We start from the raw sequence: 24,999 nt of genomic DNA on the forward strand, positions 1-24,999 counted from the left end.
CGCGATTACGTCGCAGCGAAGTAAAGGTAGTGACAATAATGCAACAGTGCTAGAGGAAGGTCCAGTGTCGCTGCTAGCGAAGCGGTGGACCCAACTATGATGGCACTGTTGGATCTAGAAATGCCATTCCAAACGAAGGACGCGTATTCGAGTTGATTGATGGATATTGTTTCTTGGCGCAAGGGCCAGAAATGGCCAAAGAGCGCCATGACATTTGGTGATGAATGGCAATTAGTATCGTTGAATACGGCGGTAATCGAGTGGCTGTATATTGGCCTAAAATATTCGCGGTATACGGTGTAAAATATGTATATTAAAATTAGGTCAATGAAAAGTGAGTCTTATGGTTGTAAAAGTACGTTGTGAAGGATTCGATACTAAAACATGTTAGTTTATAGCAGCACCAGTGCCTCTGCAGAGCCCTTCTGTGCAAGGGGTGCGAGGCATGTGCTCTGTACGTGATTTCATTGCAGCTACAGCCTCTAAGCAGAGGCTGTGCTACAAATAGCCTGGCCAAATGATTTCTATGGTATTAATTTCTTCTAAGAACTTGAGTACTGATTTAAAATTACATAGAGGGTCATTGCCTTAAAAGAAGACTGGGTGCAGAGGTATATTATGATAGTATAAGGAAGGGAACAACTTTTTTTTCTCTCCGCTTCTAATAATGGGCACTGAACGAGAACATGAAGGACTGTTAGTCTACTTCCACACCTAGTGCATGTCGGAGGGTTAGTTCCAGTTAGAATATACGAGTGAGTGCTATAGGTGTGCCCACTTCTTAACCTACACAGCAGTACTCCCTGATGTCGTTTTCTCGGAGATCCACTTTCCTATCTTCGGTTTGATTAGGTGCAGTTTGTTTGATACCTGAGTGTCCCATTGCCGTTGCCAATATTTCCGTAGTTTATGCTGTAAAAATGGCTTAAGGTCTGTGTAGGGTACAGGTATATTAATGTTTGCATCACAAAAAGGTACGGCTTTAGCCCTTTCGTCAACAGTTTCGTTACGCTCTAGGCCTCTATATATGGCCAGGCACCCAACAAAGAAGAATCATTTGGTTAGACATGTATGCTGAACATAGAAGGTTGTAGACTTCATTAAGGATAGAGTTGTTGTGTTTTCGTAGACTTTATATGCAACTAACAACGCTTAATGAGTCTGTTAATAAGACAGCCTTTGTTATACCTGTTTGTTTTATATGTTTCACAGCATAGAGGACCGCGTATGCCTCCGCAGTGAAAATGCTGGTGTTTGGATTTCATGCACCCGACGTTGAAAATGAAGGTCCGAGCGCTGCATAAGCTACACCATAAGTAGACTTTGAAGCGTCTGTATAAAACTCCGCACAAGAGTACTTCGCCTGGTGTTCGAGAAAGTGTGAATGTATATGCACCTCAGGCGCATGTTTTGTTATTGCGACGAAGGACATATCACACTGGATAGTCTGCCATTCCCGAGGTGGTGCAAGGTTAGTGGGAGTCATTAGGACTGTTTGTCAATGTTGAATACCGGTTTCTTTAGCCAATGGTTCTAAGCGCACAGACAAAGGAACTCGAACAGATGGGCGGTTACGGTGAAGTCTTGCAGAAGTCAAGTACAGTTGAGTAACACGGATTCTCGTTTTTCGATTTACATTTTAAAACGTAGCAGAAGCTTAGATATGTTTTGCGTAGGCGTAAAGACCATTCGTTCGCTTCGACGTACAGACTTTCCACAGGGCTTGTCCTAAATGCGCCTGTTGCCAGCCGTATACCTAGATTGTGGACTGGGTCGAGAATTTTGAGAGCACTGCCCGATGCGGATTGGTACACCACGGCTCCGTAGTCGACGCGTGATCGTACAAGGCTCTTATACAGGCTAAGCAAACACCTCCTGTCACTGCCCCAGCTTGTTCGAGAAAGTAGCTTCAGCAGGTTCATAGTCTTCAGGCACTTCGCTTTAAGATATTTCAAATGGGTAATGAAATTAAGTTTTGTGTCCAAAATAATACCTCAAAATTATGTTCAAGGCTGACCGATAGTTGTTCTCCATTAAAGTCAATGGCGGGTTCCGGTGACATGCCTCTCTGGTTTGAGAAGGGAACACATGTGCCTTTTTGGGGGTTAAATTTAAAACCATTTTCTTCGGACCACTTTGAGAGTTTGTTTAGGCCAAGCTGTCGCTGTCTCCCGCAGATGCTTAGAATGAACGGCCTAAAAGCTATCTGTACATCGTCCACATATACCGAGTAAAAGACTGTGCGAGGTATGATGGTATGTAAGGAGTTCATTTTCACAACAAAGAACGTACAGCACAGCACTCCACCCTGCGGCACGCCTGTCTCCTGTGAGAATGATCGAGACTGCACATTGCCAACTCTAACGCGAAATGTTCTGTCATACAGGTAGCTCTCAATAATGGTCAGCAAGTTGCCGCGTATGCCCATTCCAGAAAGATACCGAAGGATCCCAAAGCGCCACGTAGTGTCATATGCCGTTTCCATATTAAGGAATACAGATACAACAAGCTGTTTGTGGATAAACGCTTCACTGATGTACATTTCCATGCGGACAAGCTGGTCTGTCGTCGACCTACCTTCCCTGAAACCACATTGGTATGGGTCTAATATTTTGTTGGTTTCAAGATATTGCAGCAAGCGTTTATTCACCATCTTTTCAAAGAGTTTGCACAGGCAGCTTGTCAACGCTATCGGCCTATAACTGTTTTCCAAGGAAGGGTCCTAACCCTGTTTCAGAATGGGAATTATAATGGCCTCTTTTCAGTCAGAGGGAATCTGGCCGGAAGACCATATACCATTATAAACAAAAAGAAGGGTTTTTTTCTGTTTCAGATGGCAGGTGCTTTAACATTTCATATATCATGCGGTCAGAGCCTGGGGTAGATTTGTTGCAGCGGTTTAGTGCTGCTTGAAGCTCTGCTATACCAAATGGTCTACGGTATGCCTCAGATGTTGCACTTTTTCGTAGTAATGGTTGCCTTTCCACTCTTGTTTTTTGTCTTTGAGATGTGTCAGAATAGTGCGACGAACTGGATATGCCTTCAAAATGTGCGCCTAGATAGTTCGCCTAGTCTTCCATGCTATCTCACGATGTAATTACTAAGGGTAGCGAGTAAGGTTGTCGACCTTTTATTCTGTGCACTCTATTCCAGACCTTTGTCCCATCCGTGTAAGAGTTAATTCCTGATATATATTTTTGCCAACTCTCTCTTCTAGCTTGTCGGCGCGTTCTCCTTCCCTGAGATTTGACATGCTTGAAATTAACAAGGTTTTCTGCAGTCAGAGAACCTCCATGCTTTGGTCTGTTTTTTACGCGCGTTACGACACTCCTCGTTCCACCACGGAACAAGGCGCTTATTAGATGATCCCTTTGTTTCTGGGATACATTTGGTCACGGCATCAATCAGAAAAAAGGTGAAGTATTCAACCGCAGCTTCCAGGCTTAGAGCAGAAACGTCAGCCCACGATATGAGAGTAATTTTTCGGAACGGTTCCCAGTCGGCTCAATCAGTTTTCCTCCGAGAAAACTGTGGGGGACATTCATTCATCTTCGGTGTAGACAGAACTATCTGGAAATGGTCGCTCCCGTATGGATTTCTAATAACATTCCATTTAAGATCAGGTAAAAGGGTGGGAGATGCAATACTGAGGTCTATAGAGGAATAGGTCTTATGCGCAGTATTATAATATGTAGGTGCCTTTCTATTCAAGAGGAATGGCCCAGATGAAAAGAGAAACTGATCAATCAGTCGACCTGGCACATCGCAATGAGAGTCACCCCATAGGTTGCTGTGTGCATTTAAATCTCCTTGAACGAAATAGGGTTGGGGTAATTGATCTATTAATGTATGGAATTCATGTTTATGGAGCTGATAATGCGGGGGTATGTACAGAGAGCAGACGGTAATAAGTTTGTTCAGAAGTATGGTTCGAACAGCCACTGCCTCTAGGGGCGTTTGTAGTTGTAGATGTGGACACGCTATACCTTTGTCGAGTATAATGGCTACACCGCCCGATGATGCGATTGCACCATCGCGATCTTTGCGAAAAGTAACATACTGTCGAAGAAAGTTTGTGTATTTTGGTTTTAAGTGTGTTTCCTGTAAACACAGCACTTTTGGATTCTGTTTGTGGATGAGTTCTTGAACATCATCCAAGTTTCTAAGGAGACCTCTGACGTTCCATTGAATAATTTGAAGCCCTGTAATCTGGGTTTTGCTCTTTCTAAAGCGTTCGAGGGAGCCTCGCCGCTCCTTAGGCGTTTGGTGCGCCTTCAGGACAGGTATAGTGTCCATTGCCTCTAGTGAGGTTCCGGACACGTGCTCTTGCGAGCGAGAGGTTACCAGAGAGAGTCCCGCCTTGAAGGGCGAGACCCCTGCGCCCACCAGCCCGGAGGTCGATGGGGCTCCCTGAGGGATTCGGCTGCGCCGGCCGTTGCCAGCGCTGGAAGGGACCTGGGAGGTTGGGGCAGCCTCGGCTGCGCCCACCTTCGGGGTCGATGGTCCCATCTGCTCAGTTGGCGGAGCAGCGCTAGCTGCAACCACCGTGGGCCCAGATGGCGTAACTGCCGACTCACTGCATGTCGGCCGGACAGCCGCCGCAGACCGTTGTGGCGCTGCCCCCTGACGCGCCACTTCGGCAAAGCTGATCTTAGGCAGGTATGTCACCCGCCTGCGTGCCTCGTTGAACGATATATTTTCTTTCACTTTGATCGTGACAATTTCCTTTTCTTTTTTCCAAGACGGGCACGACCGCGAGTACGCGGCGTGCTCCCCCTCATAGTTTACACAGTGGAGAGTTTTCTTGCAAGCTTCAGAAGTATGTTCGTGGGCCCTGCACTTCGCACAGGTTTGGCGGCCTCGGCAGTTCTGCGCACTGTGGCCGAAACGTTGGCATTTGAAACATCTGAGGGGATTTGGCACATATGTCCTAACACGGAGCTTGATGTACCCGGCCTCTACAGACTCGGGCAGAATACTTGAGCCGAAAGTCAATATAAGGTGTTTGGTCTTGATTTCCTTGCTGTCACGCCTGATCTTTATTCTTTTAACATTGATAACATTCTGGTCACTGAAGCCCTCCAAGAGTTCATCATCAGTGAGCTCCACCAAGTCATCTTCCGAGACAACACCGCGCCTTGTGTTCATCGTACGGTGCGGGGTTACAATTACTTGGGTTTCCCCAGATGACACTAGTTTTGTCAATTTCTCATAATGTTTCTGATCGCGGAGCTTTCATAGGAGATCACCGCTTGCCATCCTTGACGCCTTATAACCTGGACGAAAGACTTCAGTCAGTGTCTTAGAAACAAGGAATGGTGAGATTTTTCGCACTGGTTTAGCTGGTTTTTCAGAGTGGTTCACGTGAAAACGAGGGAAAGATTCTTTTTGCCGACCAAAATACTGGAATACTTCATCTGTGCGCCCCCTTTTTTGAGGGCGATCAGGAAGCGGAGGGAAGGAGGTTGCCATAAAGTAATTGAATTTTCGGCAACAACACCAGCCACCCACCGTGGAGCCCTACAAGGGGACGTTACAGGGACTGTAAAAACAGGTCCTGCAAACGCCAGCTGGACATTACCACTATAACCAAATATGAAATAACCAAGGTTGGCTATCCACACAAGGCTAACCCTTGCTGCCTGGAAAAATTGGAAGTAAAAGCAAACCAGAAGACAGGAAAGGTGGAAAGTAAAGGAAAGACGAAGGTAATAGGGACAGAGAGACAGGAAAAGGCAACTACTGATTTCCCCCGGGTGGGTCAGTCCGAGGGTGCCGTCTACGTGAAGCCGAGGCCAAAGAGGTGTGTTGCCGCCGCCGAGGGGCCGTAAAAGTCCAAACACCCGGCATTGGCTCCACCCCCAGGATCCCCTTTTCACCGGACACGGCTAAGCCACGCACGGCTACACGCGGGTGGGTCCAACCCTCGTGTGATCGGGTACGTGGTGCCGCAACACACCAAGCGTCTGCTTACGCAGTCGCCCCTGCGGGGGCGTATTCAAGTTGAGGAAGACCTATTGTTGTGCACAACTTGCGGAACGGTGAAGAAGAATTGAATTCTTTCGACAGTCTACAAACTGAGCCAAGAGAGCGCATACCCAGCATTGGAACGCGTTTAGCGTTAGCTGAAAAGTGTAAAGTTGTATAAGAAATAACACCGAGATCGTTGATCTCATAAACCTCACGCAATGGAATAGAATGTGCAGAATAAGAAAAAGAAATGCTTGCTGTTTTGCGTGTGACAGTCATGAGCTTGGTCTCATCAGCATTTTGCAAGATTTGGAAAAAGAAAATAGGTCAGACTGCAGCATGCCACCGTCTTCAATTTCCTATAAAATTTTCATGTCATCGGCATATATTAGGAATGAGGAATATAGAATGGAGGAAAAGACGTCATACATAAAAATAAAAAAAAGCAGTGGTTCTAATCCATGAGGGGTTCCGCTCGTTTTAGCGGAAAAAGAGGTTTGGCCATTGACGTTAACATAACATGATCTATGAAGAAGATGACAGCGCAAGAGATTTAGAAATGGCGAGTCACAAATAAAGTGCGTAAGCTCGATCATAAGAAGTGAAAGGCTAACTACATAAAAAGCTTTTCTGAGGTCAAAATAAATGGTTGGTTGGTTAGTTGGGGTTTAATGGCACAAAGGCAACTAAGGCCATGCTGCGCCAGTCACAAGACAAAAGGAAACGCAAGGTTAGAGCAGGCAAACCTGCATTGAATTATAGTTCGTGTAAATAACCAGTTGTCTCTAAATAGTGATACAGGTTAGTAAATGGCACTAGTGGGTCATCTGCCAGCGATAGGGCAGGGTGTAAAGGTGTGTTTAAATTATATAGGTTGTATAAAAGCTTCCGCCGCTGGGTTTCAAACTGTGGACATGTTATAAGGATATGTATTAATGTAAGGGGTTGATTGCATTTTTCGCAAGTCGGCGGGTTTTCTTTCCGGAGGAGAAAGTTGTGTGTTAAATGTGTATGTCCAATCCGAAGTCGGCACAGGATCACCTCATAGAACCGTTGCTGGTGAGTGCACGACTTCCACTCATCAATTACGGGTTTAGTAAGATGTAGCTTGTTGCTTAAGCAATGGTCCCATGTCTGTTGCCATTTGGCCGTCAAGGCCTTCCTAATCACGTGATACTACCCCGATATGGAAACAATAAATGGTGTCAGCTTGCCCCCTTCGAAGTACCCGCGTGGAGATCTGTGTGATGAAAATTGCGAGATTTGTGGTATTTGTGGTAGAAATCCATGCTGATTCTGAATCAATGAGTTCGTTACAAGAAAATATAATATGCTTTTAAGGGCAAGCTGAGAAATCTTAAATATGGCGCAGAGAAGAGAAATCGGGCAATAATTCGAGACATCGGTTTTACAACCAAACTCAAATGGAGAAAAAACAAGAGCAGTTTTCCACATTTGAGGGAAAGTGGAAGTATTCAGAGAGTCATTAAATATGGATGTCAATACTGAGGCAAATATATTGCCGTAAGCTTTTATAATTGCGCAGGGGAATGCCACCAGGGTGGCTGGATAGGGAAGGCATAAGGCATTCACTGATTAGCTTTTCATCAAGCAAAACAGCACTACATCTAGGAACGGTCGCCTGCTGCTGACTGTAACCAGCGTTGAAACATGAAGATTTATATAAGGATATAAGGGTAGCAAAACAATCGGCGGCCGCTTCGACTTCTACTTCTCTAGAGTCGTGCACGCGAAGACGCTCTCCGCGTTTACTAGAGCGCGTGCACATGTACTTCCAAAATTCTGTAAGCCAGCCCGAGGCGCTCGTGTGCAAGAATGCAATATGTGAGTCGTAATCCCGCTCATCGAGGCGTTTGCAGAGAGCCCCAAAAAACTGGAATTATTCCCTCCACTCATTCGGCACAATACTTCTTGGTTTACGGTGCGCGCGATCTTTGTACTTTGGGACATTTCTACGCTCAGACAAGAACCGGTGATGATATTTAGAACGCTGGGGCTTTACTGGGGTACGCATTTCCGCATAATACTCAAAACAAGCTTCGTAAATTGATCTACTCGGTCATGAACATTGGTTTTGTCTGTAACCAGTAACCAATCGGACGTGGACAAGAAATTATATAGAGCGATATAATCGCCACGCTTGAAAGAAAAGCGATGGAATTCATTAATGCCATTGGAGGAGCTCTGCCTCAGAGATGAAAGAGAGGCCGTTTAGTGGCGGATGAAACTTATCGGAACGCACAAGGGAAATGATAAACGAGACACACTTATACCTTGAGCATTGCAGAGGTAAAAGTCAGCTGAGGCGTTATCTCTTTAATTGTATATCAAGTTATGTTGCCGAAGTAACAGCATAAAAACTCCAACAACAGGGAGCACAACAATAATATTATTACACTGATCAATGGCGCCGCTCAAGGCGCCGCTTTTGCATCTTATGAAGGTCCTTTTCATTAAACAAGAAATATGACTTACGGCAAAAAGCGATAACAGTCCCCGTGCAAGGCTTCGCAGAACTAAAACATGATAATGAAACTAAGAGTAAATACCGACTAAGCAACATACACGGGAGAAATGGCGTGAGCCGTTGACGCGAGTTATCACTGCTCAAGGTGCTCACCCGAAAGATTGACGAAGCCGCAGTAGGCACCCAGCGGCATGGCTGCTTGTGCCCTTGTCGCTTGGTACGTGCTCATCATAGAAGTGAAGAAAAGTCCACCGCAGCGGAAAAACGAGGAAAACAGCAGGTTCACCAGGAAGCATAACGAGGCGATGAACCAGCTCCGGCAACCGTCAGGCCCGCCTTTCCTGGCGCTTGGCAGCTGGACGGACGGCGTCATTGCAGCAACTTTGTTCTCTTCCGCATCATCGCACCAGGCGGTGAGTGGTAACGGCTCATCGCAAGGTTCCTGCGAGGAGCACCGGCGTAGCATGCACACTGGTGCTATAGCAGTCAGCAGAAGAGCACCTCAGGAATTTTTTCTGGCAATGTGCGGGAACGTTATCTGAATGCACGACAGGCGCAAAGATAGACAGTGGTGTGGACTGTAGTGATAAGAGCAGGACAGTGATCCCGCTGCGCACTCACGCCCTCTGACACGATGGCCAGGTGACATTGGCACAGTGTAACGACGTGATAATTACTTCACGATGATAGCGCAATTTCCGTTTCTAATCCTCCAGTTGATCACTAGCGCACGCATACCATAACGCGCGTTTCCCTTTCACAAAAAAAAAAGGGAGCCCGCAGATTTGGCGCTTACCACACAAAGGAATGCAAAAAAAGAGGTCGCCAGTAAAGGACACACGCACCGTGGGAAATTAGCACCACCTCACGGCTTTCACAGCGCACCGTCACAGGTGCCGCGGCATCTTACAAGTAGCGCGGCAAGGACAGAATGTGTACAGTGCTTCCGGCGCAAACACCGTAGAATTGCGGACGAACTACAGCACGTGATAGCACAAATTTCAAGAAATTTTTCCATGCGCTGTGATCCGGGGACAAAGAAAGCGCGAACGGGCCCTAACTATGATAACTGACATCGGCGCACTATACGAAAGATGCTGCGAGCTGCGTTAACGCGGTCCCGGGTGTTTTGCATCATTGATACACACAAAAAGCAGCACGATCCCTCTCGGCACAGCGTAATGCACGATTTAACTACCACATCGGTCGGCGTCAGTGCGGCGTGCACGCACAGTGACAGCCGTGACAGCTGAAGAAGAGAAAATAATCTGACCCGTAATTTTACCGGCGCCGATGCCGCTGGGGCAGCGCATCCTGGGGGCCGGCACCGAAAGCAGCCATGCTTTCTGTGGTCGGATGGAGGTTGACGGCGTAGCGTAATATTTAAGTCCTTACATCCAGGCTTTGAATACACCCATAGTACAACTATTGCATTTAATTTGCAGGTTATGTAACCATTACCATATTTCAATTAATATTAATTAACTGATTTAGGAAGCTGTCATTATTAGACTGTCCTTGTAACAATCAGTGGCAAAGTTTTCTAAAAGTTAAAATGGCTATACTGACCGTAATGATCAAATTTGTCATAGTTGAGAATGTATGTATGTATGTATGTACGTACGTACGTACCTACATAAATCGTACACGTACACTTTCAGAAATCTTTAAATGTCGCCTGTGCCAGATATCACAATTTTAGTTCATGAGCTGGTCTACTCGAAGCGGCGGACAATACTTGCAGAAAAAACTGAGATGCAAAATCGACTAATTCATAAACATTCACTAAATAAGTTTTTAACTAATTACATGGTGTCCCATATTGCAATTTACAAATTCTAGCCGTGGGGTTGGGAAGGCGGATCCACTTGGAACGAATTTTCAAGATGACACCAGTTTCCAGATATAAATCCTAGAACTTTGCGGAGAAATGCACTGGCGTTTTAGTTAATTTGTTAACAAAACGTCGTTTCATGCACTGAAGCACACGAGTACCTGGAACGCGAATGCTTTTCTCCGCAGTGTTCGGGAATTTATATCTCGAAACTCTTGTCGCCCTGAGAATTCGTTCCAAGTGGATCCGCCTTGTGAAGTTCACTGCTACAATTTGTAAACTGCATTATGACTCATAAGGAAATTAGAAAATAATTAAATAGTGAATTCTTGTTAATTAGTAGTTTTTGCATTTCAATTTTTTGTGCAAGTAGTGTCGGCCACTTCGAGTAGACCAGGTCGTAAACTACAGTTGAGCTATCTACCACATGCAACCACATGAAAAATTTATATATATGTGTATATATATTACTGGGCAGGCGCGCACATTATACAGACAAGTCCACTTGCCGTCTGTACCGTGTCCGCAGACAATCTGTGGACTAGGTATACAGGAAGCTCGAGTCTACAGGGAGGTGACCAGTGGGTGACTGAAAGGTGTAGTCAATTTAATCGCAATTATAAAACTTGTCATAGCTCAGAATATATATATATATATATATATATATATATATATATATATATATATATATACACAGCAAGCACATTACTGCTAAGTCTACCTGCCGTCCGTATGGTGTCTGCAGGTTAGTCTACAGGTAGGTGACAGGGGTGACTGGTGGGTGACTTGTGAGTCGTAACAAACATTGTGCAAGAGAACATGTCCTTGAAATGTTCAGTATCGATCTGCTAGAAATGTCATGCATTTTGCTCTTTATAGGAACACACAAGAGCTAGGGCAAATGACATTTCCGACTAAGCGCACGGCACTGAAGCAAGCAACTTGCCGGAAGTGAAGCCAGTCTCTATTCGGCTGCCTACCGCTACAATCGGTGCCTCTGTATGAACGCCTCCCCTGCGTCAAGGACACGCCTGAACATTTCCAGTGGCAGAGAACTATATTGACATCGAAAGTATCACGACGAAATGTATTTATTCTGTAAAGTTGCAATATAGATTCCTCTTCCCTTGGGAAGCTCACCTGACCCTCGTTATTTTTCCACGAATCCTTAACCTACGAAGTGACGCGGAGAGGTAACTCTCTAGAGACCTTTCGTAGGGTTAGTTTATCCATTTTGTTTGTCTAGTAAAGTTACGTAATTTTATTCCTAGGCGCTGCAGAGCCTATTGGGAGAAATTTAAAGCGGTAGAATCAGCGTAATTATGTACAGTCAGACATGTTTGCGGTTATTTAAATAAAAATGAATTGGATCGCAAGCACGAAGCGCATATGAACGTTGTATGGATGGACGGAACGTATGGATGAGCTACGACCGGGAAGGAAATATAAACAACGGAGTTGGCTAGAATTGGAATTTGAAGTATCCACGTAAATATTCTACGCAACCTCACTGCATCGAAGATCAACGGCACCTGTATAATATGAACGCGTCTCCGTGGCAGCAGTATTTTGCCTCTTAACCAATTTACATTGTCCAGAACAATGCCTAATAACGCGTTTTCGCAATACGCCAAGTTCATAGCGCTAATTGGCCACATCTCGCTGTTGCACCATTAAACGCCTCATGTCCACGGGCACCACAGAGCAACTTGATCATAAGAATCCACGCACTGAACGTACTTTCATCGGGTGCAATATTTCTTTCCTCTTCCGTTGCTCGGCAATTGCAGCGATCGGCGTACTGAAGGCTCGCAACTTCCCACTTTGGCCTCAGGAGCCTTAAGGAGTGCGGAATATATAGTACACGACAAAGGGCAGCTGGTATAAGCGCCAAAACTAAAGCACGACCACAGTTCGCGACGTTCCCAGCAGCCATTTCCCGACGTCACGCATGCACATGCACACACACACTCGCGCGCGCGCACGCAGGCATACACACGCATATACGTTCGCACAGTGCCGACCATTACCATTTCAGGAAAGAACGACCACTTCGCCTCTGTAGTTTGTCTGTATACAAAAGCTTAAGGGAACCTTAAACACATATAAACATGCCATGGCTGCAACCATTGGATTGACATGCCTAAATCACAAACCACCTGCGGCAGCTTGGCAACACTCCTGGTGACCTTATTCTACATGAACATTTTGTAAATTTTCGACACTTCTTCCTTTATCTGGCCACAAGAGAGTGTGGGTCTGAGCTTACTGTTCTACGTTAGCGGCAATGGAAAAGTCAATCGATGAAGAGATCTTGTTACCTGGAGAAAAGCGTAGCGTTCCTCTCAGGCCAGCGTGTACACAACGTCCATCCACACAGCAAAGCTGCTGTATGTCGAGCGAGCACTGGCGTTTAACAGCTGGTTGGCTGTGACAGACGACCTCGTGCGGCTTTGAGCACTTTGTGCTGCAGGGGATTCTGCAGCTGTCGGGGGTGAAATACCATGCCGATCCAGCGCGCGTACACGTAGGTAAAGAGAAGTTTTAGCAACGTGGTTGAAATGAATGCTGTACATCTAGATGCGTTGCGTAGAACTGTGTTTATCATCCTTCGCAACGTGCAATGTCGTGCAATGTTTGTGATTCTCCGCGACCAGTCTCAAAATTTGTGCCGAAACCTCAATACGAAATCAGGCGGTTGCAGTGCGAGTCGTCGACGCAACGATCTGGCGAGGACGACAGCTATCTAGGATGCTTGTCGAGGGTAGAATTGCGATGAGAGTTGTATAGTACATGGACGTCTGAGTTTGAGAAATACCTAGAGACACTTGGCGCTTCACTGTCCTTTCTGACAGAGCGGCGCATGCCCATTCTGGAGGATAATTCAGGAATGGACATGTTATCAGTACCGTATTCCGAATGGGTCAAGAAGGCGGTAGCCCAAATATAACAATATTATCAAAATCTTTCAAGTTGCTGAATAATATACGCGATTCCACTAATCGGTCTCTGTGCTTTACGGATGCCTCTAAGGAAACACAACGTCTACAAGTTTTATGTCGTGATGTACGACCCGTACGGCACACCGGGTCTGTGGCTCGCTGGCCCTATTTTATCGGTAAAAGCTCGGTGCTGTATTGGACGCAGAATACGACGATATTCAACTGCTACAGAATTTCGAAATTAAGTAGCCATACTAAATAGTAGCAGCCCATGATAAATGTAATAATATCAAATGAGGCTGTTTAATATCATGCACTATTCCATTAAGAGGTCCGTCTGCATAGAGATACCTATGTGCAGGAATGTTACGTATAGATCTTACACCGAGACTCTTCTTTTATTACGTATGTAGTGAAGAGGAGGATGAAGAAGACGCTCTGGTGTCGGCTGTACGCGTGATGAGCGTTTGTCTACTGCCGGTGCAACTAGATTCTGCCTAGTGTATTATAATAAATCCCCATATTACATTTGGTGGAAGGTACTGGAACTTCGCAGGCGAACTTTGACAGCTGCTTCAGCCGCTACCATGAACTGGGCTGCTAACAATCCACTTGGAGCATCCGCCTCTCCTCGGCAGCCGGACCCTCCTGTTTTCAGCGGATCAGGTGAGACTGACGTTGAAGATTGGCTCTCTACCTACGAGCGCGTCAGTGATCACAAGTGGGATGACCCGACGAAGTTGCGTACGATCATCTTCTATCTTGCTGACCTTGCGAACCTCTGGTTCTATAATCATGAACGGGAACTACAAACCTGGTCCGCATTCAAAACAGCATTCGTGGAAGTCTTCGATCACCTGGCCTTGCGAAAACTCCGTGCAGCTACGCCAGCGCGCTCAGCAGCCTGGCGACCATCTGGCCTGGCGATTCAACCATGAGTGAAGAGGACAAGGTGAAGCACATCTTCAAGGGCATCGAGGACGACGCAGTTCAATTGCTCCTGGCGCGAAACCTGTCGCTGCTTCGATGAGCTGCGTAGACAGAGGGTACTTGCGCGTAGCGATGTTGCACCTGGCGACTCTCTCTCGGGCCTCACGCTTCGCTGCAACTCCACGCCAGCATCATCGCTGTCTGTTGAGATTAAGGATTTCATTCGTGAGGAGGTGGCGCACCAACTGTTGCCTCTCAACGATCGACCTCCCCAGCCTGACACATCTCTGGCTGCTCCCGTTAGGCTGGCCATTCGCGAGGAACTTGCTGGGTCGGTACCTTTAGTTCAACCCTGCCCTCCCGTGGCCGCTCCTTTGACTTATGACGAAGTCGCCGTGCGACCTGCTCCGCCGACGTTCGCGTTTCCTGCGCCAGTGCGACTTCAAGCTGCACTTCCTCCCGCGTCACCTCCTATTCCCTCTCGACGCCTACTTCAGACCCCGTGGCACACACTTGACAACCGGCCCATATGCTTCGCTTGCGGTGTTGCCGGCCATTTCGCGCGCTAGTGCCATCGTCGCATGCCACTTGCTAACGCTGCTGTCGCAACGCCTGGATAGGGCTATTCCCACGATACTACCGGGCATGCGATGCTTCCCGACCCGGAGTTCTCGCCACCTCCTCGACGCCCTGTCGGCACCCATCGTTCGCCATCACCGCGTCGTCGCTCGCTTTCCCCCTTACGTCGCCGCCAGTCACCTAGCGAGGGAGACCGGTTGCTGCAGTTCCGCAGGCACGAACTGCAAGCTTCGCGACTTCTACAAGGCCTGCACAGTCGCCACGCAAATTATTGGACGTTTTGGTCGAAGGAACCACCGTGATTACGCTTATTGATACTGGGGCTGCAGTTTGTGTTATCGACGAAAAGCTTTGTCGTAGCCTCCACAAGGTCACAACGCCGTTGTCTGGTATACTTCTACGCGCCACGACTGCGCAACATATAGCCCCGCTTGCTTAATGTACTCCAAGGGTGGTCATCAACGGCACTTTCTATGTCGTTGAATTTTTCGTGTTGCCTTCATATTCACATGACATCATTCTCGGCTGGGACTTCTTGTCTCACCATCCTGCCATCATCGACTGTGCGAGGGCCGAAGTGGCGCTTTCCCTGCTTACCCATGTCCCGCTGACTGACTCTTGTGAAGACAAAGCCTCCAACTCACCCGTTGTGTCCGATACGGACATACCACCCGAAATGTCTGTACTTGTGCCCATCTCCTCCTCTACCGCGCCAAACGCTACACTAATTTTTACACCGTCGCCTATTTTACTGCGTCGCAAGGCCCTACCTCTCCCGTTTTGCTCTCCTCACCACTGTATCTGGATTATCCTCTATGCTTGTGCATACCCGTCTGACTACCCTGTCACTAGGTCGTATTCAGCCCCTTCACCCGCTTCACATTCTCGATGCTTCCGACGACACGTCTTGTTATGAGCTCCACGCCCTCACTTCTCCCGTGCTATGCACATCATCATAATCACAGTCGTCGTCAGACGTTCTTTAATCTGTCGCAGACGCCGATCTGCCGCCTCCGCATCCCCAGCAAGTCCTCGCACTTGCTCACAATCCTCAGTACCTCGTCGCGTATGTGAACAGCAACTTAAAGAAGGCAGAACCCAAGTAGTCTGTAACAGAAAAGGAGTGCTTGGACATTATTTGGGCTCTCATCAAATTTCGTCCATACCTACATGTTCGCCCTTTTGACATTGTCACCGACCACCATTCCCTTTGCTGGCTGTCCTCGTGGAAGGATCCGTGAGGTCGCCTAGGCCGATGGGCACTTCGCTAACAAGAATATGACATCCGCGTTGTCTACTGATCGGGCAGAAAGCACTCTGACGCCGATGCGCTTGCCCCGATCACCGCTACCTTCTGATGTGGCCTCAGTGTCTCCGCTCTTCGCATACATTTCAGCCTTCAAACGTCGCTGATATGCCCGACGAGCAGCGTAAGGATCCCCTGCTTTCAACTATGCTGAATTTCCTTTATGACCCATCCGTCACACCCTCTTCTCCAACAGTTCGTCGCCAAACCGCTCACTTTGCTGTACGCGACAACGTGCTTTACCGCATAAATTAGTTGTCTGATTGTTGCAAATGGGTCCTTGTGATACCACGACACATGCGTTCTGACATATGCGCATATTAACGCGACAGCGTTAAGGAGCTCGTGTTGCAGAAAGCCAGTGTCGTCAGCGTCGGCGGCGTTGGCCGTGAGCGAAAGATGGCGGGAGGCAATTAATAACTAAAAACAACTTGCAAGGTGGGCTGGGTGGGAATCGAACCAGGGTCTCTGGAGTGCGAGACGGAGACGCTACCCCTCAGCCATGAGTTCGATGGTTCAAAGCGGGACAAAAGCTCCTCTAGTGAATGCGGTGTTGCCTTAGAAACGTGCCGTAGAAAGTTATATTGCACTGTATATCGGTAATTATGAGCATCTAAATTACAGAAGTCGCAGTTTCCGCTACATTTCTTCTGCGCTTGGCGCACACGCGGAGACATCTTGCTGCGAACACATAAGACCCCCTCCTCGCAACGTACGGCGCTGCCCCGACAGGTGGCGCACCACTCGCCCGCTAATCCCCTTCGTCTCGCTTCAGCGCATTGGGGCCGTGCGGGGACCGGTGCGAGTATGCCCCAATACCTTTGCGTTTAATACGTTTTCTCGCTCTCTCCCCTTCCAACTTCCAGAGTGCGTCACTCGAACCTTCGTGTTTAGGCGATGCGGCTCCTCTTTCCGCTCACAGCGCGATTCCTAGGTGCAGCGTCCGATGCAGGACACTCTGACGTGATCGCTGTACCGTAGCGCATCTGGCGGGAAAGCGTCCCCTGCGATGTGTGCCGTGCTGCTGCCGAGGAGTCATGCATCTGCGTGGTGCTCCCAAGCGAGATAGAGGACGGTCCCATCGAGGCATCAGCCCCATGATCGCGTCCGCCTTCATGGCGCGTCGCGGCCCGGCTGTACGTGGCGATCACGACGCTTGGCTCGCGTAGATCGTTTCTCCCTCCGAGACACCGAGTTCTTTGGTTCGTTCCGCTTGCTCAGGCGCACGTATCGTCTTTGTGTAACTCAAGAGCATGCCGAGCGAATGAATGGGTGGTGCGAACGAGGTGCGATAACGCTATCGCGTTCCACTCTTGAAGGCGAAGCTTAAGCGTCCTCCAAGATTTTTTCATGCTGCTCCTCATAATGGTGGCGCTGGCGTTCTGAAAACGTATACTCGACTAAGGCAGCAATTCTACTGGCACGGCATGTATCACTTCGTGCGCCAGTTACGTACGCGCTTGCACGGCGTGCCAACGGCGTAAAATTCCACAGCGCCCTCCTGGTGAGCTACACCCGCTGCCCTGTCCGGCTCGGTCTTTCGATCGCGTCGGTGTAGACCTACCGAGGGCCACGTCCCTGCAGCTCCTCGGTTAATCGATGGAAAATTGTAGGTGTCGACCACTGCACGCGCTACGCCGAGACTGCCGCACTCTCGGCAGCCTCTGCGCGCGAACTTGCGTTTTTCATCTTGCGAAACTTAGTTCTTCGACATGGCGGGCCACGTGAACTGCTCAGAGACAGGGGACGTGTCTTCGCGTCCGAAGTAATCCAAGCCCTTCTCGTTGCATGCAGCATCGCTCACCGCAAATCTACAGCCTACCACCCACAAACAAACGGCTTGACAGAGAGGTTCAACCGCACACTCGGTGACATGTCGACTATGTACGTAGCCTCGGACAACAGTAACTGGGACACTGTTTTGCCGTTCGTCACGTATGCCTATAATACGGCCACACAAGCTACCACTGGCTTTTCGCCCTTTTTTCTGCTTTATGGACGAGAGCCCTCGTGTACTATGGACACACTGCTCCAATACCGACCCTGCGCTTCCAAATGCACGCCTGTGTCTGAAGCCGCCAAATACGCCGAGGACTCTAGGCAGCTCGCGCGAACCCTTACGACCGCTGCTGAAGGTCGTCAAAAGCCGCAGCGTGACAGTGGCGCGCTTACACCACTTTTCCCGACTGGTTCCCTTGTTTGGTTGTGGATCCCGCCTCACAGCCCTGGCCTTTCAACCAAACTCCTTTCACGCTATGATGGCCCCTACCGCATCATTAACCGTACCGCCGCTGTCACCTACGTTGTAGAACCTCTGACGCCATCACCCGACCTTAGGCATCGCGGGCGGGATACGGTTCATGTAAACCGACTTAAGCCGTACTATGACCCCCTCATCCTACCTACGCCGCAAGTCGCCAAGATGGCTCCTCTTCTCTCGCGGGGGCCATTGTAGTGAAGAGGAGGACGAAGAAGACCCTCTTGTGTCGACTGTGCGCGCTATCAGCGTTCGTGTACTGCCGGTGCAACTAGACTCTCCCTATATATGTTGTAATAAATCCTCATATTACACGCAGAATAATGGTGAGCTCACTGCCATTTCAGTGCCGGTCTTAAAGCGTGACTAGCGTGCTTATTGTGCGAAAAAACTTACGACCCACGGCAAATCTCAATGAAACTGGCAAAGGAGGTTTCTTTTTAAACCTATTGGTTGAAGCTACATTCCTTCATCGGCACCCCTTAAAGAATCCTCCCAAAACATTTCGCTTAAACCCAATGTCGGCTTGCTGACAAGAGCCACCAGCGCCGACGACCAACGGTACCTTGCGGCACTTATCTGTGCGGCACTGTAGAATAATAGCGGTAAAAGGTGCCGAGTATTCCACCGTGGTCTCTGCCTCCGCTCGCCTAAGGGTGAAGAAGTATTGTATCGCCGAAGTTAACTATCGTAGTTGCACTAGCGTAGACAAACACGATAACGGCCCACTGTATGAACGGAGCAGTACCAGCATATTTCCTTGCGATGGTGCTGGTGGGCTCTAAATAATTCAATGAGGTGATTTGTGAACCCCCCCCCCCCTTCGCAGTGTGCAGCCTGCTACATTCACGACTGTCACTTCAATAAAATTCTAGTTGTTTTAGGTAAAATTGGAGCATAAAGCAAAAGTGAACTGATGTTCTTGAGCGCCTGCGCTGTGCCCTTCTAACTTTAGGGCACTGCAGTCAGAGGCGGATACAGGGCAGCGTGCACGATGAGGGAGATGGGAGGAGGGGGGACGCTAACTCCATGTTTAATACTCTGAGCACTCAAGTGCTCAAACACTATGCGCTTGCAGTGCCCATATAATCACTATCGCTTCAAAAAATATTTCTAACAAATACGGCAGGAATAAAAACAATAGGAGAGGTGGCGCGGTGTTTGGTGTTACAGGGAGGCAGCAGATAGGCGATTTTGCTCTCCATTTACAGCAGGGCTGAGAAAAACGGAAACTAGATCCACACGTGCAAACAGGCGCTTACATGTGGCAGGCGCATGTTTCCCCAAAGCAGGAAATGCCACTGGTTTGGCCAGGTTCTCGACAGTAGGCGCCGCGCCGCCACAAAATGCGTAGATGTAGTTTCCCACGCGCTACCGAAGTCCGCGTACTTTTGTTCTCGGGTGAACGTCTCGATGGATATAATCACAAAGCATCCACGGAAACTCATACAGAAACGAAAAAAGACAAACGCCTGAGGCGAGCTTACACTTTATAAGTGCATGCTTAACATTATATTTAACGATGCACACACATATTCAAACTATAGTGGCCAAATATTTACTTCAAAAATAAACAACCGAGCGAAAGTAAGGAAGATATGCGATTCGGAATAACACGCTTTTGTTTTATGGGAAGACGCAGACTGGCAGACGGTTATAAAATCTACTCATCGATGATCTCCTACTCTCAAAGCATAATTCATGCTTCTGCGACAAATGTTATGAATTAGCGTACATCGCACAGTATCACTGAACCTTCCATCCTAAGCAAAAAATTATTACGAATGCGGTCTCTACGAATATATTTTGAGAACGCCTACTCGAAAACAGCCTTTGAAATGTCCTATTTCTTAATACTCTCGCCAGGCTGGTAAAGGAGTTCTTTCTAAGTGACAAGAGAACAAATACTACCATCGGCTATGCTCATCGGACATCTGCTGGAGTTGCACGCCTCGAAGCGGGAGCCCAACGCCGCGTGCAATAGCCCCGTTATCTTTTCGCCATTTTCTCACTTCCATGTGCGCTTAGTACGGCCTGATAACCCTTGGCCGCCTTCGTTAGGCTCAATTGCACGAAGGAAAGATAGGCAGTGCTGCTCACCCTTCGCACGCACCCTTGAGCGGCCGTCGGCATTCGCAGAGTCGTGCTAAAGATGTGAGACTCCTCCCACCCCCACCCCCTCCCCCCTAGGACAAGGTCACAGCGGATTTTTTGCACCGCACAAGCAGTTTTTCTTGGCCTCCACAAGACCTATGTTTGAAGAAAACTACGTCATCGCCCGACGTGGCTCAAATCAGCACAGCACGCGCATAACGTGTCGACTTATACGTGCTACCCACTCCACACGCGCGAGTTCATTGTTGTTTTCTCTGCGAAATTGGGCAACGAAGGAGCAAACGGTCGCAAAATAGCCTCACTGCGACAAACGTACGCCGTCAAGCGCGCATAATTCTTCTACTAAACCTAATTGGTTTATTTGACCATTTCACTAGTTTTAAAGCGATTATTAGTTTTCCTTCGCTCTATCACCATTTCCGTACTCTGACTTTCTCCGCTAAGGGCACTTCACCTCGCGCAATCGAGTTCGAGGGCGCGTTCATCGCCATTCATCGCCGACTGCGCCCCAGCTCTTTTATGCGCACGCGTTGTCGTGAGAAAGTTTTGTGGCTTGGATGCGCAGAGTTTCGCGGAATATTTACTAGAGAGAACCCTGGCGCCAGCACCTACGGCAGCTTCAAGCGGGGTGGTTCGGCCAGCATGGAAAGGATGTGCAGGAGATGAGCACCTTCTGGCTTCAAGCGGCTGCATGACTTCGTAAACTCGTCATTTTCGACACAGTACTGTGTAATGAGTAATTAAGTAAGCACTGATCAAATCTTCCGACAGCAGGATTTGAACACGACGCCTCCAGCACAAAAGCCATCCGCGATAGTGAAACCCTTACGCTACGCACGCATGCACCGACCAGCGGCACAGAATACCAATGTGCTTCAAAGCCAAATAAGCAACAGCGTACTGAAAACGAAGGCAGAGGAAGTCGCAGACAGAACACAAGCGCTCACTTTCAACTGGAAAATTTATTGAATTAACGAGTTAATATGCACTTGAACTGCGCATGTGCCTGCAAGACAGTGAATAATTGGTGACATCCATTCGTGGTTAGAAACAGGCGATGCTAAAAGATCAACTAAATAAACAAACTTTGTTCAGAGCGCTCTCGCTTCTATGGTATGGGTCAGTACCAACTCGTCTAGTTTTCCATCCTCTTTCGAATTGCTTATGGGAAAGCCAGTACCTTGAGACGCTTGCCGCGTTTACATTGTGCCACCTCGACAAGCTGAACCGCTGCAATTATTAAAGCTATTGTGCGTATTGGCAGAGTCTTCGCTTATCAAAAGATAGACTGTTCTGAGATTTGGACAACGAACGCAGATTAAAGGCACAAGAACGTCTCAATCCAAAATTACAAGGATCAGACAAATCCATGTACTACCCTATCATTCCCTTTGTGGCTGAATGATTGTTGCGCGATGGAGTTCCCTCTAGTACTCAATGTACGAAACTCTGTGCTTAGATGGGATGTGCTTTCTGGTAGGCGTTGTGTCGTGTTTCTACGCCACTTGGGCTGATGGGTTCACGTGCTTGGCGGAGTCCAAAACCCTAGTCCTGGACCAAAACCTCGAGGGTGTCCTGTATTCCGCTACGTTTGATAGCTGCGCTCCCTTTTCGAAACGAAACTTAAGGTATCTGCTAAAGACGTTTCCAAACTGTGCTGTGATTTTGATGTCATCGTAGTGGTACTTATATTCTATCCTACAGAGCACATAATAGAAAGAATTACTGTATGTGAAAGCTTTAATGTTTTTTCCCGCTCTCTTTGCTGAAAAATACAACAAAAATTTTTTTACACATTTTTCCAATTTATTTCACTGCCAGAACATTGCAACAAAAATTAGTATATATCTGTCCTCTGATTTATATGCTATCTTCAACGCCTGCCTTGTAAATTACCAGTTTTGTTCTTTTGTTCTTTTGCGCGCTGATTTGCTTACAGGCATGACGAGTCTCTTTGATCCACGAACCGACTACCTTTGATCCAGGGAACGGTCTCGAGGGTGCGCGTTGAAGCCGTTACCTCCCCGTAGTTAAAGGAATCGTCGCCTGTCGTGTCGTCTACACGAGATTCCACGGGTTTCGCAACATCAGACAAAGAGGAGGAGCTCTCGCCGGAATGCTGCGCAGCCATTTTCCTTGGCGCTCAATAATGTCACCCAGTACGGGTCAAGTAGCCCGAGCGTCACTCAGACGCCGGTTACGCAAATTCCTTAATCGTCGTATCAATGAAACTGCTTATAAAAGTTCCGATTGCCCGGCGCTGCTTGCCACTTTGCCTATGGACGTTTCGGCGGACGATCGTGAGTAGCGGAAACTGGACGCGTTTTTAGGTTCTTTGTTCATAAGTTCGTACGCCTTAAAAAGTTCGAGAAAGCGAAGACCGGAGTGGGTGGTGGGGGGGGGGGGGGGGAAGCCTTCTTTTGCAGACGTCTCTCGCGTTTTGATTTTTTTTCTTTTTTTTTTGTGGCACGGTTCTTGATAATGTGGAGAGAGAAACACGTACGTACATGTGAGATCGCAATGTACCTAATCAGACTATTCGCTTGATATCTGTTGCCAGGTGGTTTCGGAGGAGTGACGGGGGTGTTCTGGACGTGAGTAGGTTCCTCAGCAGCACATTCGGCTGCGTCGAGTACGTCGGATAGGATTCATAATATGATACCTTTGCATAATCGCCTACAGTTATCTATACTCAAAGGTTCGTTATCTTTAGGATAAAGGCCACTCTGGCACCGCATTTCTGATGGAAAGAGGGAACGGCGGATGCGAAAAAAATTGTAGGCCCCTTCCATGGAGCAGTGTTTCACCAAGGATGTCAGATTGTAGAGGCTAGTGGAAAGTTAACAAACATGAAACTTCTGCTGGGCAGTCAAGAAGCATTTGAACAGCCAACAACGGGGAACGCCCTACATTCCAGGCAGACTTATGCGTAATGAATTACATGGAGTTAACGACTTACTCGCCGTTGGGCTGCTAAGCACGAGGTAGCGGGGTCGAATCCCGGCCACGGCGGCAGCATTTCTATGGGGGCGAAATGTGAAAACACCCGTGTACTTAGATTTGGGTGCATGTCAAAGAACCCCAGGTAGTCGAAATTTCCGGAGTCCCTCACGACAGCGTGCCTCATAATGAGAACGTGTTTTTGGCGCGTAAGACCCCATAATTTTTTTTGGTTAACGACTTGTAATCAGTAACGTGGAAAGTTGGGCTAGTTGGTGAGTGATCATAGTACCTTGCTGGTGAAGCAGCGCACAAACACGGACACAGTGGAGACAAGCAGGAATAGACGACACTCGCAGCGAGTGTCGTCTATTCCTGCTTGTCTCCACTGTGTCCGTGTTTGTGCGCTGCTTCACCAGCAAGGTACTATGACTTGTAATCAATTACATTGTATGGTGCATTTCAAATTGACTACTTTTTCTTACTCAGTAGTGCTCGCTTAATTGAATTGTTTATTAATTAACGAATTACATATAACCAGTTAAATTATTGTCGAAGTTTTTGCTTTGTGGTGGCTCCATGGGGAGCACCTTATACGAGCCCCCATCCGCTCTTTGAAGCGCAGAGCTTCAATGAGGACAAAGACGCGAGCATCGCAGCACTGGGTAACCACAGCCTTGTGCGCAAGGTGTTTGTAAGTAGCACCGTCTTACTCGCCAGCGTACCATCGCGCGAGTTTTCTGTCGCAGCAGATATCTACGTAGGCACAATTGCACAGAAACCATTGACAACGACTGTGAATGTAAAGGAATAGCCGAACACATTTTCAAAGCTATTCGCATTATTAAAGGAGTGATTCGCTAGGAGGCGTACGCTGGTTCCAATGAGAATACTTGGGAAGCGTTTGTTGTATGATTGAGTAATTCCGCATAGACAGCAGACCCTTCAACCACCATATCTCTGTCGGCAATATAGGTGCGTCTCAAGTTGGCGTTCCGCAGGTTGGTGACGCATGGGTTCCGACAAGAAACCAACAAGGATGTAGTAAGGGAGTGCTTTGTAGCACGCACATTCTGGACGCTGGTTGCAAGAGTGTTTCGAATATCCATCGTGCGCCCACCACCGCGACGAAATCGCTTTGCGTTTCTCGTGTACTACAGCGCTATACTCCATCTCAAAAGATGGTTGCAGCACTGTGGAATCTACACAAATTCTTGGCCAATAGGAAGGCCGAAGGCCCCTAGAGATGTGCTTATCCACGCGACGTCGTCTGTTTAGCGTCTGCTTGCCACCTCGTTACGTTCTCCATGACTGGTAGATTGGGGCAAAGCATGATTGGATTCCGTAACCATAAGCTGCGTTTACATGCGTGCGACAGGAGGGATTCGCTTCACCTGTGCGCTTTCCCTGCAGCTACCTTGCAGCCTCCGTAGCAAGTAGTACGAGCGAATGCCCTTACAAATGTTCACCTGCGCCACAACATCTCCTCGGCGTATACTTGGCGTTTGCTCGCTACCGTCATCACGTATCATGCTAGAGCGTGGTAACAAATATTTGATGCAGTGAACAATTAGGCTTTTGTAGCTTTCGGCATCGTCAACGCAACCCCAATGCTAATGCTGTGGCGCCATCTGCTAA

General features: G+C 47.9%; 1 protein-coding gene across 1 annotated transcript in view; it reads right to left on the reverse strand.

Annotated features, from left to right (window-relative positions):
* The window catches only part of LOC142574925 (uncharacterized), a 60,306-nt gene that overhangs the window by 19,719 nt on the left and 15,588 nt on the right, over positions 1–24,999 (reverse strand). The window contains exon 2 of the mRNA XM_075683917.1: positions 8,612–8,900. Coding sequence (XP_075540032.1) covers positions 8,612–8,900 — 289 coding nt within the window. The remainder of the gene's footprint in view (positions 1–8,611; positions 8,901–24,999) is intronic.

Source organism: Dermacentor variabilis, chromosome 3 (assembly GCF_050947875.1).
Source record: "Dermacentor variabilis isolate Ectoservices chromosome 3, ASM5094787v1, whole genome shotgun sequence".
Lineage (NCBI taxonomy): Eukaryota > Metazoa > Arthropoda > Arachnida > Ixodida > Ixodidae > Dermacentor > Dermacentor variabilis.